At 44.3% G+C, this 16,554-nt stretch overlaps 4 protein-coding genes and 1 long non-coding RNA gene across 5 annotated transcripts; all 5 read right to left on the bottom strand.

The window, feature by feature from the left end:
- Positions 1-6,970: 6,970 nt before the first annotated feature.
- Positions 6,971-8,415, bottom strand: LOC124178056 (PI-actitoxin-Axm2a-like). The gene is made up of 3 exons (XM_046561147.1): positions 8,181-8,415; positions 7,723-7,908; positions 6,971-7,094 (listed from the first exon to the last, which is right to left on the bottom strand). The coding sequence occupies exons 1-3, from the start codon at positions 8,266-8,268 to the stop codon at positions 7,087-7,089; spliced, it is 282 nt and encodes a 93-aa protein (XP_046417103.1). The 5' UTR covers positions 8,269-8,415; the 3' UTR covers positions 6,971-7,086.
- A 3,692-nt stretch (positions 8,416-12,107) lies between these two features.
- Positions 12,108-13,963, bottom strand: LOC124178143 (serine/threonine-protein kinase PRP4 homolog). The gene is made up of 2 exons (XM_046561317.1): positions 13,854-13,963; positions 12,108-13,780 (listed from the first exon to the last, which is right to left on the bottom strand). The coding sequence occupies exons 1-2, from the start codon at positions 13,894-13,896 to the stop codon at positions 12,357-12,359; spliced, it is 1,467 nt and encodes a 488-aa protein (XP_046417273.1). The 5' UTR covers positions 13,897-13,963; the 3' UTR covers positions 12,108-12,356.
- Positions 13,952-14,624, bottom strand: LOC124178145. The gene is made up of 2 exons (XM_046561320.1): positions 14,419-14,624; positions 13,952-14,350 (listed from the first exon to the last, which is right to left on the bottom strand). The coding sequence occupies exons 1-2, from the start codon at positions 14,560-14,562 to the stop codon at positions 13,952-13,954; spliced, it is 543 nt and encodes a 180-aa protein (XP_046417276.1). The 5' UTR covers positions 14,563-14,624.
- LOC124178144 lies at positions 14,602-15,901 on the bottom strand. The gene is made up of 3 exons (XM_046561318.1): positions 15,071-15,901; positions 14,867-15,007; positions 14,602-14,795 (listed from the first exon to the last, which is right to left on the bottom strand). Exons 1-3 carry the CDS (start codon positions 15,614-15,616, stop codon positions 14,658-14,660), a joined length of 825 nt encoding a protein of 274 aa, XP_046417274.1. The 5' UTR covers positions 15,617-15,901; the 3' UTR covers positions 14,602-14,657.
- A 1-nt stretch (position 15,902) lies between these two features.
- LOC124178146 lies at positions 15,903-16,523 on the bottom strand. The gene is made up of 3 exons (XR_006869753.1): positions 16,455-16,523; positions 16,089-16,341; positions 15,903-16,027 (listed from the first exon to the last, which is right to left on the bottom strand). It is a non-coding gene; the product is annotated as an uncharacterized LOC124178146 (long non-coding RNA).
- Between the last annotated feature and the right edge of the window lie 31 nt (positions 16,524-16,554).

Genomic DNA, 16,554 nt, shown 5'->3' with positions numbered 1-16,554 from the left:
GTTCTGCTTTGGAATGCGCCTTCGGCCCCTTCCGCGGTCCCCTCGTCTCGATTCGGTTCGCGCTAAGGGCCCGCGCGCCCAGACGCCACGGGCCTCAGCAGTCCCACGCCATTCCCCCACCGCTGCCCTCCTCTTCCCCCTCCTTGACAATCCATCGACGCCATCACCTGCACGCCCGCCGCTGCCGTTGGGACTTACCTTGTCTGAGAAAGTACAACCGGGGCCCCGTTTTGTTCACGTATAATTCTCGGACCCCGATTTTGTCGATAAAGACGGACGGTCCGATCCTCAAAACTGCACCGACAGAGATCTGACTTACTGGCCAAACTGACGATGACGCTATTAGATGTATAGTCGCTCTTGAGCAGCGATCGGCAGAGGTATGAATGAACCGGTATCCTCGGTGTCATTCATGAAATTCTTAGATAACAAGATGACGCTGCTTGTAGATGCAGGAAAAATTATCTAGAATCAGATGAACGCGTTTTTATTATACTGTTTATTTGAATTAAAACGGCAGATGTATAGATGAACAATTTTCATGGAAACGGTTGAAGATTGTTACAATAAAACATTACCCGTTTCTAGTTTTTGAAGAATATTTACTTAGTTCTAAAGAAATTTTGCGAACTAATTACTTTCCGCTCAGATCGGTTTGTTTGTTGAAAAAATTCGCGACGGTAATAATTCAGTTCGGGGTTGAATCAAAACGCTTTGAAATCGGCTCAAAAACCTTTGACATCGAGGGCAAAATTCAGTTGCTACATTAGGTACAGTAACTATTTTAGTTTAGTTTGTTGAAAAGTTTCACCTTCAAACTTCATACTCGCCAATGAACAGTGAAATAAAGGGGTGGTGGTTGAAACTTGGATGAATCAATATTTCGAATAGTCGATATATCGAAATTTCAAACATGTGAAAATAAAATAACGAAAGATGAATGGTTCGAAACATTGATTTTTGAAAGCGTCATCGATCAGTAGTCATTTCAATCAGTGACACTTTCTAAAATCAATGTTTCGAACAATTCATCTTTCGTTATTTTATTTACGCACGTCTGAAATTTCTACACAAAATATTGATTCTTCCAAGTTTTAACCCCCACTCGAATAAATTCAACCTCGGGATTATCACGTCGTTAATTAATGACGGATCATTAGGTGATATTCCAAGCTCCTTCGAGTAATCATGGTATTCCAATATTGTTGGTAACTTATCGCCGCAGAGTGTAAGGCGGGGGTGTGCGACCGAACGGTATACCACGAATCTAGTTTAACCAGACCGGTATAGATCCCGCCACGAGTATCTTCGAGCCTGTGACGTCACAGAAATATAGTCAACAATAAGCAGGCACACCGTATTCTTGTAGAATTGATAATTGTGAAAATAAAATGGCACATCAAATTTGTAAAAAAAAAAAAAAACCCCCCATATCGCTTTTAACAAATCGTTTATAATCGTCGTCGATTATCTCGAAATGACCCTTCACGCTTAAATTGTTCTCTCGGCGTACGGAGATGAAGTCTAAATCGTCGAAAGAGACGGCGTGTGCGCGAATGTTTATACGCGATGGTTGATGAGTGTGGGTGGCGATCGACTCGACCCGAAAGCAATCGAAGGTTCGAGCATGACGGAGCGCGGAGGGCGAGTGGTTAAGGGGTAGAAATGCATGGTTGGCCGGCACCAGCTGCAGGGTGTTATTGATACTACATTTCGCCCAATTTGACGAATTGCCCGCGGACTAGACTAATGGCTCGGATACACCGGAGACGGACGGACGGACGGACGGGGGTCGAATACCGGGGAAATTATTGCCTCCAGTAAAACTATAACCACCCATAACTTTCGCCCGTAATGCTGGCAGCGCGTTGTAGGACTGAGATGAAGAAAGAGACGGGATTATAACCGTTCGCGAAGCTCGCAGCGAGGGAGGATCATCCGAGCGAGAAATTAGAGAATGTTTCCTCTTCGCTCGAGAGGCCCGGGAAGAAAATGGACTAATGGAAGGAGAGAAAGGAGAGACTTCCGGTATTCACTATACTCCCTAAACACATCGTGAGGTACACGATTGGCCAGTGGAAATGACGCGCGGAAATCAACTTTGGAAACTGTGATCAATAACTTTTGCGTCGAGTTGAAATTTTCCCAATAAGGCAAGTCTAACAGTTATTGACACGAGTTTAGACCCGCCAGTTGATTCTTCTGTTTATCAAAATTATAAATTTACGGCACAAATAGTGAATTTCTTCAATTGCTAGAGGGTTGGACAGGATTCGTACGCGCAGGGAAAACCTGGAAAACCGGAAAAACTCAGGGAATTTCTTACATCAGGGAAAGGTCAGGGAATTTCGAAAATAAGACTGGAATTTTTAAGTTTCTTGAAGAAGTAAACGCGTTCTTATACGTACATTACTTGATATCAAACCTCCTTTCGTTTTTTTCTCACTGAAAATCGCTGGCTGTTGTTTGTAAATTATCAGTCGGACAGTAAATTAATTACTAGGTAATATCGAAGGTATTAGTATTAATAAGCAAAAAAATTGTCTTTAATCAGCGGCATATTTCTTGGAAGGTTACTGAAAAAAATCCTATTTTCAGGCTGGAACACCTGAAAAAGTCAAGGAATTTCGGATTCCAAAAAACGTACGAATCCTGGTTAGACACGAGAAGTTTTTTTTCTTTCTGTCACTTTAGAACTAAGGATCAAATCGGTACGATTAAAAAAGGTCGATAATCGGTACACGTATACCGTAGTTATCTTGACTTTCTTACGGTTTCGTTGGAAAACCGTCGCTACAAGATGTCGATGGTTCGATTTGGTTCCTTACTTCTTCTTTTTTTTTTTTTTGGGAGGATGCCGCCGGACCGATGTGTGATGTCTGCGGATAAATCCTCGGCTGCGGGTGGCTGCATGGATCCGCTCGCTGCGGATATGTGTATAGCTATATAACCGCGCTAAATAATAAATAGGAGAGGGTTTTCCAGGGGGTTCCCCGAGGGTGCCATTAGCGGGGCACGGCGCAAACCCCCCGGTGCCGCCGCCACCCGGAGCCCAACCCCCGCTGGCCCAGGGTCTAATACACTTAGGGCGCTCCGCAAGACACGTAGTCTATGGGAAAGTATGGCAAGGGGGAATTCGCCCCGCGTACAGCCTCCTCATACACACACATACACACACACACACATACACGCGCGCGCGGCATAACTCCTCCGCCCCACTTGAATCCATCTCTGATCGCCATTTTCGCGAATACCCATTTTTTTCCCCTCCCTCGCCGCGGTTTTTGTCGCCTTTCGAGCTGCACGGCTCACCGTTGAATATCCATAATTTGTCGAATCTTCCGCTTCTACTTTTCGAGCCAGTGAGGAATTATTTCGTAAGAAGAGCTAATGCTGTTTCGAAATTCCGCGAAATCATCGTTAGGCAAAAGTTTGATCGATCCTTTACAAGCAGGGATGGAAATTAGGACAGGGGTGAAAATCGTATCGATGAAATAATTACCTGCATTATCTCGTTGCGACGGTTTTGGGTACACTTAACTTTGATCGTGCGATTATCGTGCCTTGTGCGCACTTAAATGTAATCACCCACTCGAGCCCTGTCCCTTAAATGTACTACCGGACTCCACCACCGATGCCGTTTCAGTTTGGGTAAAAGGAAAAAGAGGGTAAAAGATAGAGGCATAGAGATGGAAGGGATCTTCGGTTAAAAATCTCTTATCCTGCCGTTATACTCGTCGAAAATGCCGCACTGTACGTATACGTGTATCATATACATATGAACCTATACCCATCAAGATTGAAATCAGATTCGGATCACACCCTCGCTGCTAGCTTCAATCCTCAATCCCCAAAACGATCCCTCGATCGCTTCTTAATATCTCAAAAATGTAAAGGTGAATTTTGTTTCGTTCCTTCTTTTTCCCAGCTTAAGATGCGTGGATGCGGTGATTTTTTTTTTTTCTTCATTCCAAATCATCTTCAAATTTGTTTTTATTTTTTACACAAGATTGGGAGCATTGAGGTTATTATTAATTGCAGCAGTTCTCACAACTGGTGGAACAGTGTCATTAGAGCAAGTGATAGAAAAGTCGTTTCCAGCCGGTATCGGATAACGTATAATTAACCCTAATTGGTCACACTTCTGTAGAGTCGCGTAACGGTCACATTTGGTGAAATTCACCCAAAACGTGATATTTTACTTAAGAAATGTGGAAAAAAGGCATTTATTTCGCATGAACGATGACGTCGAGAGGTTCATTTCCACGACTCAGGAACTCTACGAGGGGTTTGAAAAATGTTTGGGGTGAAATTTACTCCGAGTGACCACGTAGGGTTAATCGGTGCAGTCTGCTAATTCTTCTCCTTGGGATAGGTCAATAAGTTCGGGAAATGCTCCATCGGCATCACCTCGTCATCAGTGTCCAGATGTAGGGAAGAGGCGGGTAAAATGTACCCGTTACGTTACGGGAGGAATAAAGTTGGACAAAAATTACATTTCAAGCGTTATCGAAATTTTTTGCAATTTTTTACGCTACGTTCCATATTACCCGCCTCTCCCGTAACACATACCTTCGGTATGGAATGAAAAAGGAGAAGTAAGTGAGAGAAAAATGTGATTGCAATTGGTCGAATGCAGCACGCGAACATGATGCACTAGAAAATGAGCGGTCAGCGATGGCGGGGCGGGGGTTGGAGGCAGGTCGGCGGATATCGTAAGTATCAATAATTGAGCAGTGTAGGGTGGTCGGCCATTTAGCGGTCGAGCGAAGCGGACTGCCGGGGTTTTCGCTGTGTGCGAAATGAAAGGGCAGAAAGCGAGGGGGTGGGGGGGGGGGGAGGGGAGAGCTGGGACCTGCGATCCGCGGTGTTCCAGCTTCCGGAGAGTTCACCACCACCACCACCACTACCACCACTACCGACCGAGGCATGGGGTGAAATGGGGTTGGATGGGAGGCAGTATCGGAGCTCCTATCGGCGAGGGCTGGTATCGACATGTCGGTTGCAGGTACAACCAGAGCTCCGCAAGGACGACGATGCGGGGAACCGTTCGTTCCACGGAAGCTGCTGGTGCATGATGCGGCTATCGCGCAAAAAAATATACAGACCCATCTGTCACTGCACATCGAAGTTACACGATTCGAAGAGTGACTTTTCGAAGTTATAAACAACCTTGGGTCGGTCTGGTGGTTTTATTGTAAGCTAAAGGGAACCATGGTTCGATTGTTCCAAAATTCTTAACCCAGTTTACGAAACGTCTACAAATTTTTGTCCGGTTCTTTCTCCGGAGCATTTAATTGTGAGTGCCGCCTTATATCTATCGCTAAATGAATGTTTGATTGTAATCTTAAATGACATCTTTATTAATAATAAAATGTGTTACAGCTGTTCTGAGGAGGGCTCCTCTCAGGGTCGCAATGTCAATTTTTTACTTTGTTTCTTTCGACCTCGACACCGAGAACCTTACGCCATTTATTATCATCATAAGATCGATAAAACATTGAACAATAAAAATACTATTCTAATTATCTTCATCGGCAGAGAAATCATCCACACTTGAAAGGCATCGGGATCGATTTTGTATCAGCCTCATGACTGACGCTCTTCAATTTACGTTTCCACGACTGTCACAATCAGTCGGAATGAATGTAACCAGCTTTTTTGCTCTCTCTTTGTTTGTCTCCGTGTAACCCTTTGTTCCTAGTTCCGCGACGAAAATCATCGATTTGTTCTTGACTTCGTTGCGTCGGTCGGGTTCAGTTTCATGTTTAGGTATTAATTTCAGTTCGGTATAAAATCCTCTTTCACTTTCACTTATTTCCATAAGTTTCCGAAGCCGATTGTCTCATTAATTCAATTCCAGGGTAGATTTATCAATCCGAAGCTTGAAAGATCGCAAAGGGTGCAGGGTGGGTTAAGTTCCGGGTGTTGCCTGGGGTGGATTGGCGACGTACCTGAGACCGGCAACCCGGGTGTTGGTTGTTGGGATGAGAAGAGGTAGCGAAGCGTAGTCGCCGTCTCCGTTTGCGTTTTAACCCCCATTAGTGACCCTTGGGGGAGGAGGCAAGAAATGCGGTGTGAGCGAGGCATGTAGACGACGCCTAGGAAGCGCCGCACGCGACGCCGAAGGAAAACTCTCTCTCTCTCTCTCTCTCTCTCTCTATCTTACTCTCTCCGCTGGCAAACTCCCGGCGCGAGTTAATGCCGCATGTAAAAATGCCGGAGGGTGGTTGGCTTTATATCTACACCCTCGAACCGCCTTCATAATCGTTGTTGCGTCTTGGTGATCCGCTTCAACCGAATATTGTGCTGTATACCTACCTGCCCAAGCTTTATACCTTGTTCGAGATATTAATATACACCGTAGCGAGCGAGGAGAGGGGAGAAAACTCTCTTCCGCAAGGCGAGAGCCCAGATGCGCTACTGGAATATCTAAATAACTTCAACGTTTTAAATCGAATAAGTAATAGCCGAGATATAGACTCTCCGGGCTTGGGGAACGAGGGAGATGGAAAGAGAAAGAGAGAGAGAGAGAGAGAGATACTATTCTTTGGCCCCGCTGCATAAATGAGCATTCTCTGGCTCGACGATTTCGCCGCTTTATACTCTGCACTCCTTACCGCTGCTATACAATTTTTCGCTTATCTTTTTGTGCCGACAATTTATATGCGGAATATATTGCATTGTGGACAAAGTTGAAATAGACACAAACGAATTTGACGGTCGCGGATCGTCGTGACGAGAGTGAACAGAATGAAAAGACTTTGGTGAAATTAGCAATGTTTTTTTTTTTTTTTTTTACTTTTTTCTTTTATTCAAACTCAACAAACATATTTTGAATGTATACATTCATAGGTAACAATATTTATAAATCGTAATCAGTGGGATAACAATTCTTATTTTCTAATTATTTTATTTTCTTGCTTTGTTCTTGTCTATCGTCTATCGTTGTCTCTTCTGCTCTTCTTTCATCTCGATGCTAACGTCGTTATTAATATAGCGGGTATTTACAGGTGGGTGATTAAGCAGCAACTGCCTGTATAGCTTCGGTAAATCTATGTGCATTAATTGTGTGCGATTGGGTGATCAATTATCTGAAACAAACGAAGAGAAAAGAATGGTGAACATCGGTGTGAACGTTGTCACAATGTTAATTATGACCGGTGTATAAAGGTGTAGTGGATGTTTGGCCTGCAGTGAAAGCTGAGCAAACGCCTAGCTGCAGTATCAACAGAAGTGGCGGTTGTGGTCAGGTGTCAACCATGCTCGGAGTCATCCATAAAAGATGAGAGACAGCATGTGTATATACATACGCATGTATAGATATACGAATTGACGCGGTATCCATGAATATACATAGAATTCGAACGAGAAGATTCGGATAATAAAATAGCCTTGGAAAATCTCTCTCTTCGTCGCGCGTCGTTTTGTATATCATACGACTGCTGGTAGATTTATGGACGTATAATAATAACAATCACGCGAGCGATTAGCATTCCGGGTACAAAGATACAAATTTCTTCTCATCGAGAAGAGAAACAATTTAGGGCAAAAAATAAATAAATAAATAAATCGTCCTTCTCTTGCGATGTTGTCTCAAACTCGGTTTAAACCACGATGTTATTGCTCGAGTATGAATTTGCATGAAAGCGTTGCTCGATGGTTAAAATATCGAGTTACGACGCAGCTGTGGACGAATTGAAGAAACGTTTTGAAATTTACCTTTGCAAGCGTTCAGGCACTCGTCCTTGGTCAAGAAATTATTCGCGTTGCCGAAACAACCGCCGTAGTAAAAGCTCACGCAGTCCTTTTTCTCAGGGTCGTAACCCCATCTCGGCATTCTGGCTCTGCATATACCAGTGACCATTGGAAGGACACAGGACTCCTTGGTTGTCGCGGGCTCCGATTCTGAGGAAATGAAATATACGTTGTCAGAAAGTGACTGACAATGAGGTCGGAAAGACGATTCGCCAGTGTCATAAACTGGTTCGTCTTGGTTCATTCCTCAGAGAAGAGAATGAACCATTGCCCACGATTTATCCAAACCAAAATACACCGAAACGAGATGCTTAACGATCTCTTCCAAACAGTCGGGATAATCTGGACCGCTCTTCTATCGTCGCAATTAATTAATCAAGACCCCGGTATACGTATATATGTATATATATTTGGAAACTCACCCTGGTAACGAAAGTCGGAAGGGAGACCGACGACGAGTCCGCAGACGCAAGCGACGATGACGAGGAAAATGACCAGGTTGGAATTCATGTTTTTGAATCAACCGTACTTTCAACAACGAACTTGAAACGGACTGGAACTCGCACTTGGCGTTCTTGATCTGTAAACTTGACGCACACGGCTGCTTCTGGTTTTACGTATGATACCTTTGAGGCTGGCTCAATGCTGGCCAATGTGACATATGCTGAGCTTATATAGCTGCCAACGAGATCTCTCGTAGTGGGAGAATCGACGGGGGAAACCCGGCTCCTCGGTTCTCAACGACCGGGGCACACTTTGCTGAAGAGAGAACGTGCTCAAAGTGCAATTGCACCTTTCGTCTCGCTCATCATTGTCACGTCTGTTTAACGATTTTTGCGAGAACCGACATCAGTGAATTAGCTCTTCAGATTTTTCTCGTATGATTGCATCATTAATGCGGAAATGTTTTGCAAACGATTATGGTGTGATGGAATGATATTCGCAACGTCTAGAAATTTGTTTTACGGATTTAGGAAGTGCTTGATCACTTCGTGCTGTCAGATACTTCCCGTGCATTCAACATCGCCACTTTTCCGGTTGCGTATTAAGTCGTTCCTGACGCAGAATTACCTCTTGTTAATTGTTCGGTATTGAAAGAAACGAATGATTCATTTGAAATATCGGCAATTGTGTTGACGGGTAATCACACAAGTATGTATAATCCTCTGGGAAGTACCTTGAGCCTGGATCCGTGCGACGAAAGGTACGCCTACTAACGTGACTTGTGTAAAAATGTAACCCCTTGTTATGTATAAAAAATCCCGGAATAATATGGTGGCGATTAATCTAAAACCAGACTCGAATTTCCCAGGTATGAATTAGGAATACAGATTAAAAATCGTTTCCAAAATAGGTCTGAAAAATGCTGATTGATCGTAATAGTTTGATCGAACTACAGGCAAGATTTTGCAGTGGTCCGTTGGGGTAAAAATATTTATGGCGAAGTCTCAGTGTTCTTAATTTCCGTATTGCATGAAAAATTCACATTGTTATACAGTATCGCAGTAATTATCGTATAGCATAAAAGTGCGAGAACCAGCGGCTATCGGGTTGCATAATGAGTAAACTGATATATGAGCTGCGCTGCGTTTTCCTGATGACAATGTAAGATTGCACCTCCAGGCAGATCCGTACAAAGGTGTATTGTAAACTTCGGTGTAATAATAATGAGCGCCCGCTTACTCTGGCCAACAATACAATGCGCAGCCCGTATTTACCTACATGTATAGAGGTGCATGCGTCTATACTCACGTTATATGTGCCAATGAATATGTACACAGAGGCACGGTCACGGAATGTGTCCACATCAACATGGCACATCGGGCGTCGAACTCTGATACTATTAATTGGGAGTTGCATTATTTCTACCAGGCTAATTCTCACAACGAGTTTATACATTTTTTACGGCTGTCCCTTTGGCGTCTTTTATACGGTCGTTGGCTATCCTTAAACGTGAGATCGTTAGCCAAGTGCGATATTCCTTTTTTCTTGCATTGAAAATAGAATGAAAAATATTTATCGGTGAGAATAAAGCTTCGATCAAGGAGTGAAAAATGTATCCATAAAGCTGGTGTAAAAATGTGAAACTGATCGGTTCAGCTGTTTCCAAGAAATCTTGTTCACCGACTCTGAAAGCATGGTTTTGAAAAAAAACGCGTTCAAAGTTTCAAAGCACTTTCAAACGCTCCGGGGCGTCTTGGCAAATGTGCGCGTAACTTGGAGAATATTTGTCGGATCGACACGAAATTTTCTGTGTATATACTTGAATAATTGTACATTACAAAAGTTGAAAAAAAGCACAAAAAAATTGATTTTTGAGGAATCCTGACTGCGTATAACCCCTTAAACCTAGACGGTATTTCTCCGTTGACATGCTGAACGTGTAATCTTGTACGTCGTATATGGATTGCGAAATCTGTTCCAATAATATTGGTATACGAGTTGTGCGTTTGCTCCGTTTGATCGATCGAAATGATCCGTCGCTCGGTCGACGCAACTTGGTTTTTTCTACAGTTATCTCGACCCGCCTACTCTACACCCACATCATAAACTTGCGCTACTGGCTCGACATGGCTTCTGGCTTGTTAGGCAGAGTCATTGACCAACTCACTCAGCGTCCTGTTCTTTCGCTGAGTACTAATCAATCCGAACGCAGCGAAGGAAGGAAGTTTCAAGCACAGGAACAGTAGCGAAATATTTTACTTGTCTTGAGAGTTGATGTCACTCCTTATTGCGTGCCAGATATCACGGCAGACGGTCGCATCGCTCCGTTGCGCAATTTCTTACTAACCGTGTCCAAGGTGCAAAGTGGGCCAGTCGACGTGACGGAGTGACGCAGTCTTGTACCTACTCGAATGTTCCCCGTAATGTTTTCACCCTTGACCAAACGTCATGCGGAACTTGTTCACCTCGATTGAAGGAAGCGGATTCGTTGAACTCGAAGTACGTGAGAGAAAAAAATCGAAGAAGGAAAAATGAATACAATTCCTCCGGTATTATTTGTCACTTGAGGATTTTCCACGATGACGTAAATGTTATGTGCATATAGTCGTCGGGAATCCCCGCCGTTGCGTTGCATCTTCGTTGCAGAGAAACTGTAGAAAGTCGATCGAGGCCGTTCACCGGTTATTGCATTTATCATTTATCTTGTTTTATTTCACTCTCGGTACAATGGCATTCCATCCTTGCCGAGCAAAGGGATCTGGGTGGGATGAAAAATAAGAGTGTCGTGAGTGTCAATGTGACCTAATTTTCAATCCGACTTCGATTAGATTTACCGGTTCAAATTTTTGTTTTCGATGACGAAGGCTATCAGTTGAATGTGGTTTTTCCAACTTGATCGGGATTCTGTAACACGCGTGCTTAGCCGGTTGTATTTGTTTCCAGTCGTTTCTTTCCCCTCCTATGCTGATGTTACGGGATTATATGCACCGCCTGCAAGGTGAAAGTCTAGGAGTCAGTCACCCATCCGTCGGTCTTTAATATTAACGGCATGCCTGACACTATCGTTCAAATTTGTAACCTCAGGAGGATTCTCATTAAACACGTTTGGTCAGAATGAATGTACGTGAAAAACGAACCACTACTTTTTTTTTATCTTCTCGAATTCAGTTTCTACATAACTTTAGTCTTTCTCCATTTCGTTGGCTGTTTATCGTTCGATATTGCAATGCAGCCGTTAAAAGAGATGGGAGAAAAATCATTCTACGTGTAACGTCGATCGCCTGTAAGGTGTGACGTATTTTCGGGTGAAGGCAATTGAAATTCAATCAATTCTCAATTACTTTGTGAGCATTTTTTGACCGATTTTAATTTAATTCCATTAACACCGCGCCAATTGTAAGCAGCTAATCGCCGGCGTTAAAATGGAACGCCGTATCTCTAGACGGAAAATATTTGCCATTTGAATGCGACTCAGAGGCTTGCTTATTACTTCATCGACAGTAAATTGAACGTGTGAAAGACAACGGCAGTGGTTTACAGTCGTTTGACAAATATTTGGTTATCATACAATGATGCAATTGGCAAAGAATATCTTGGAAAAAACGATGCAATATTACAAGGCTTTAACGTTCCGGCTGCTGATCCATTTCTTTGATATCTGTTGGACCGTTATTTAGGGTGATCGCAATGATAATTGTGTGATTCCTTGAATTTCTAGTCATCGAATTATATTGTTGCATTATTGAAAATTCATGAATTTTTATTTATAATTTACTGTAGTTTGTATTAAAAAAGAAAAATATCCGTAAATTGAGTACAATTCGTTTAGTATATTTATTAGTGTTATTATCATATATCAATTCTATTGTATAAGTTATATTATAGATAAAAAGATCGTATTCATTTTTGTTCCTTTTCTTTTCAATACAGGTGGGTTGCTGAAATCGCTGATCGATCACATCGATGGACTGAGATTCAGAAACGAATCGGTGAGTCATCACATAAATACTTACGAATTAGTTTGAACCTGTGAATTTTCATATGAAAAAATTTCGAATGGTTATATTTGTTCTGATCTAATTAATTCGAGTAAGCGACAGAAGATGTTTCCGGTATCGTGTCGACATCCGTTTTCAAACGGCACGCGAACGTCTTCAGTACGTGTTCAAGCCGAGAATCAAGGGGTTATCAAGTCCCAGTACTTGGTTGGCAATGTCTCTTTGATCGTCCGTCTCAGTTTTCGCTGCCTGTTTCTGCTGCTGTCTCTGCTCGGAGACTTCGAGATGTGGAAGTATCGCCGACCCTTCTGCCTCTGGAATGACAAACGGCGAGGATCTCTTCCCGTTTCGTTTTTCAATCGGTTCTTTAGACGTTGCGGAATTTTTGTCAATTATCGCGATTTTCCGTGTGATACTTTCTTTTTGATCAGGGTTTTGAGTCGATTGATCTGGACCTCTAGATTGGAGCTCTCGACTAAGTGTCGAGTGTCGTTGTTTGTATTCGGTCCTCGGAACTCGGTCCACCTCGTTTTGCGATTCTCCACGCTCGTGGACTCCAGAAATTAAACCTTGTTCATTTTTTGCACCAGAGACAAGGCTGCTCAGTTTCGAGTCCAGAAATTTAGCCTCAGAGTTCTCAGTCTGAAGGCTTACTGCTTTGGTCGAGTTCCGGTTTATCACATTGTCTGAATTCGTCGATCGTTTCACTAGATTTGCGTCGTTAACAGTCGGTGTGCTGTTGCCGACTTTTTCGTTCTTTGCAACTTGCGACAACTGAGCTGATCCCAAAGAATTAGAAGAATTAGAATTCCTCTTCTCATCACCCTCGCGTTTCTGCCTGCCAATCCCGTCGTCGTCGAATTTCTTCTTCCTGTCGATGTCGGTTAGCTTTTTAAACCGTTCCTCGTCCCTCCATTTTCCTCTCATGTCTTTGCCGAAGGCGACCTCCTCGAGTTGCTGCTCGTTTTCGTTTCTCCAGGCCTCCCGTTTACTCAGAAGCATCACTTCATCGTCGGCGAGGCTTCGGCCGTTTGCGCTTTTCCGTTCTTCGTACACCGGAGGCGTCAGAGACTCACGGACCAATCGGTTGGTCAGCTGGTTCAGGTAGCCGGAGGTCATCGGGTCGTCCGACTTGGGATTAAGCCAGGGCTGAAGCGCCACCGAGGCGCTGATTACGTCTCGTTTCACTTCATCCTTCTCTTCCGGTGACCTTCGCCGCTTCCCAGATCCGCTTGTCAGCTTGCCCGATGCGCTGTAAATGACGGGTTCCTCGTAACCCGAGTCTACCGGATCCCAGGCATCTTCGTAGAGGTTCGCCCGCTTTCGACGCATCATCGCTGCTCTTCTAATCAGCTTTCTGTACTCCGGAGTTTCCGCACCACTTTCGCCACCCGCGTGCCGTTCGAGCTTGTGCTTTTTCTTGTGCTTGTGTTTGTGCTTCTTCTTATTCTTGTTGCTTTCGTGATCAGTGTGATGGTGCTTGTGGTCATGTTTCCTGTGCTTCTTTTCAACGTCCCGCACCGAGCTTCGTGCTTCGCGACGACGTGGACGAAGTTGACCGAATAAGCGATTCGAGGATGCTGAAACCGAGAAAGATGTTAGAGGTATGGTTTCATAGATGGAATTAACAGAATGGTTTTATCCTCGACTAACGTCTGTACGGTTGGTCCATGTTGAACGTCGCGTTGCTGAGCATCCCGATACTCGGTGCGTTCACTAACGGAGAGAGAGTCGATTGCGGTGTTACAGTTTCATTTGGATTGGGCACAGCGTTTTGGTACTGGAGTATATTTGCATCTCCTAATGTACTCCCTTCGTTCTTCACGCCACCAGCCTGCTTCGACTCTATATACTCCAGTAGAAGTCGCAGTTGTTTGACCTATCATGATATGTGATTGTGAGAAATGTATCAAGCAAAATCCTGATTTCGAACAATCGCTAACCAGGTAGTCGTGAACGACTTGAACTTTCGTCTTCTCTTTGGTAGTGAGCGCATTGTATTCTTCGATGAGACGTTTCAGCAATCTGACTTTTTTGTTCAGCTCGTCCAGCTCTGCGCTTTCGTTACCAATTGAAGAATCTCCGAATAAGAATTTATCCGTTTGATGTTGATGTGGTTCTTGATTGTGCACCAATGGTAAAGGTGGGACCTGTTGGATGGGAAACCTTCGTTTTTATCATATTCGTAAATTGTCGCGCACTCGGGAATCATGATAACCTGTTCCGATGGTTTATCGTCGTCATCTACTCTTAACATCCACTGTAAAAATTCACGCATGTCAGGTGGAAGTGACGCGCAAGTTTTTCGTTGAACTTCGTCGAGTATCAGGCGGCCCAGAAGCTCCATAACTCTCCTCATCATTGTTTCGGTATGTTTAACCTGAATTTAAGAATGCGGACATTGCAATTCACGAATCGCAAGTATTTAAAAACGCTAGGAACGCGTTCCCATCACACTTAAGTGTGGAATTCACTCGCCTCGTCCTCGTCCAATCCCCGACGGTAAGTTTTGTCAGTCTGTACAGCGTCCTCGGATTTATGTTTCCGGAACAATCCAGGTCCCAGGGCGACTTTTAGCGCATTGTTTACCTGTACCTAGTTATCGATTAAGATGAAAAATCAGGATAATATTGAAAACAGACAACAAACAAGTCGAGTCAATATACCTGGTCAAATATTCTCTCGACAATTTTTCCAGCCAGTTCTCCGTGTAGCGCCAAATCCATCTGAGATTCGTCCTCCATATTATCGGCGGCCAAAAGCACCTTGAATTTCTTCTTTTGGTTATCGTCCTTCGGTTTTATACTCTACAAGGACGAGTCAATTGGGTCAGTATCAGGATCGATCGATATAGAGAATTTCAAACCTACGGCAGGTTCCTCAGCGTTTTCGTCAAGGACTCTCTTCGTCCCGTCAAAGGGCATCGTCTTGCCTTGATCTACGAATCGCGCGTCCTTGAATCTCGAACTTTCGTCTGCATTCCTGGCAACATGTACCAGACCGTTCTGTTCGTGAATGAAATCTCTGGTCTCGTCGCCACGTTGTTGCTTTAACCTGTTCAAATGGTGTCTGCGACTCGGTGACAATCCACGGTCAGACTTTCGCCAGTTGTAACGCGAGCGCCGGTAGTCGTCGTTTTGCTTCGACAAATCAGCATCGGCAGATTCTCTGCCTTTGAATTTTTCCCGCTGATGATTCCGCCTGATTGAGTTCCTCCGAAAATTCGACCATTTCTCGTCGCTCTCGCGCGAATTATCTCGAACATTTGGATCATCGAAACCTCGATGAATCTTCGACCGCATTTCGTCAGTCAATTCAACCGATTTTGGGTTATGTTCGAGACTGTCGTCTATCAGCCTGACGCTTCTTGTCTCCCTGGCTTTTTCTGGTTGTTTCTGTAGCGTTGGGGCGTTCATTTCCCACTCTTCAACGTTTGTCAGACCTCGTTTATCCTTGTCGCTTTGATCGGATCCGTTAGGAGCGAGCTGACCCAAGGACGTATTGTACGATGATTCCTGTTCGTCGCTGCCGCTAGGCTCCGCGTTGCGCTTAACGATCCTATGAACCGTCACTTTGTCATTACTGTAACCGTTCTGCGTGTATTCGAGGTACTTTTCGACAGGTCTCTCGGTGTTGCCGTTTACTTCGACTCGGTAAAAGGGGTCCTTGGCGTATGAAATGGACTGCAGACTCCTGCCCAGTCTCGGCTTTGTATCGTCGTCGAAGTCGGCGGCCATCTCGTCGGGGTCAACGATTGACTCATGGACGACGTCAAGTGGGCTCATGACCAGGTCCTGGTACCTCGACTTTTCCTCCTTTACTCCGGGCTGAAGGTAAAAGCGGGTATTCGTAATATGGGTAAATTCACCCGTAAAGTCTCTTTCTTACCTTTAGCACTGCCCACTCGGTAGTTGTTCTTCCGAATGTATCGCCATCGGTGACCCCCTCGTCGACCGGATTGCTCTGCTCTATACCGCCTTTGAACATGTCGTCTGTGATCTTCAACGCCGAGTAACTGCTACCGGATGACGAAGAGGCGCTTTTGTCGTTTCCGTCACCTGTTTTCCGAGGGCATTGCGATTGAGCCGGAGCTATCACCAGGTATGTTCTCTCTCCGGAAAGTCCAGGCTGCCTCGATCCGCTGCGGTCAAGCATAGTTCGCAATGAATCTATGAAAACACCCGGCAATTTTTATCCGGTGGGATGTATTTTGGTGGATATTGAGGGGAAAGCAACTTTGACGGATTTTCTCACCTCCGGCGGACTCGTCGTCGGTCAGACTTGACTCCTGGGACGATAAATTTTCCTGGTCGCCTGTCTCCTCGAAGTATCTTTTATCCTCGGGAATTTGTTC

Source organism: Neodiprion fabricii, chromosome 3 (genome assembly GCF_021155785.1).
Source record: "Neodiprion fabricii isolate iyNeoFabr1 chromosome 3, iyNeoFabr1.1, whole genome shotgun sequence".
Taxonomy (NCBI): Eukaryota; Metazoa; Arthropoda; class Insecta; order Hymenoptera; family Diprionidae; genus Neodiprion; species Neodiprion fabricii.
This window is presented reverse-complemented; position numbering and strand designations above follow the sequence as displayed.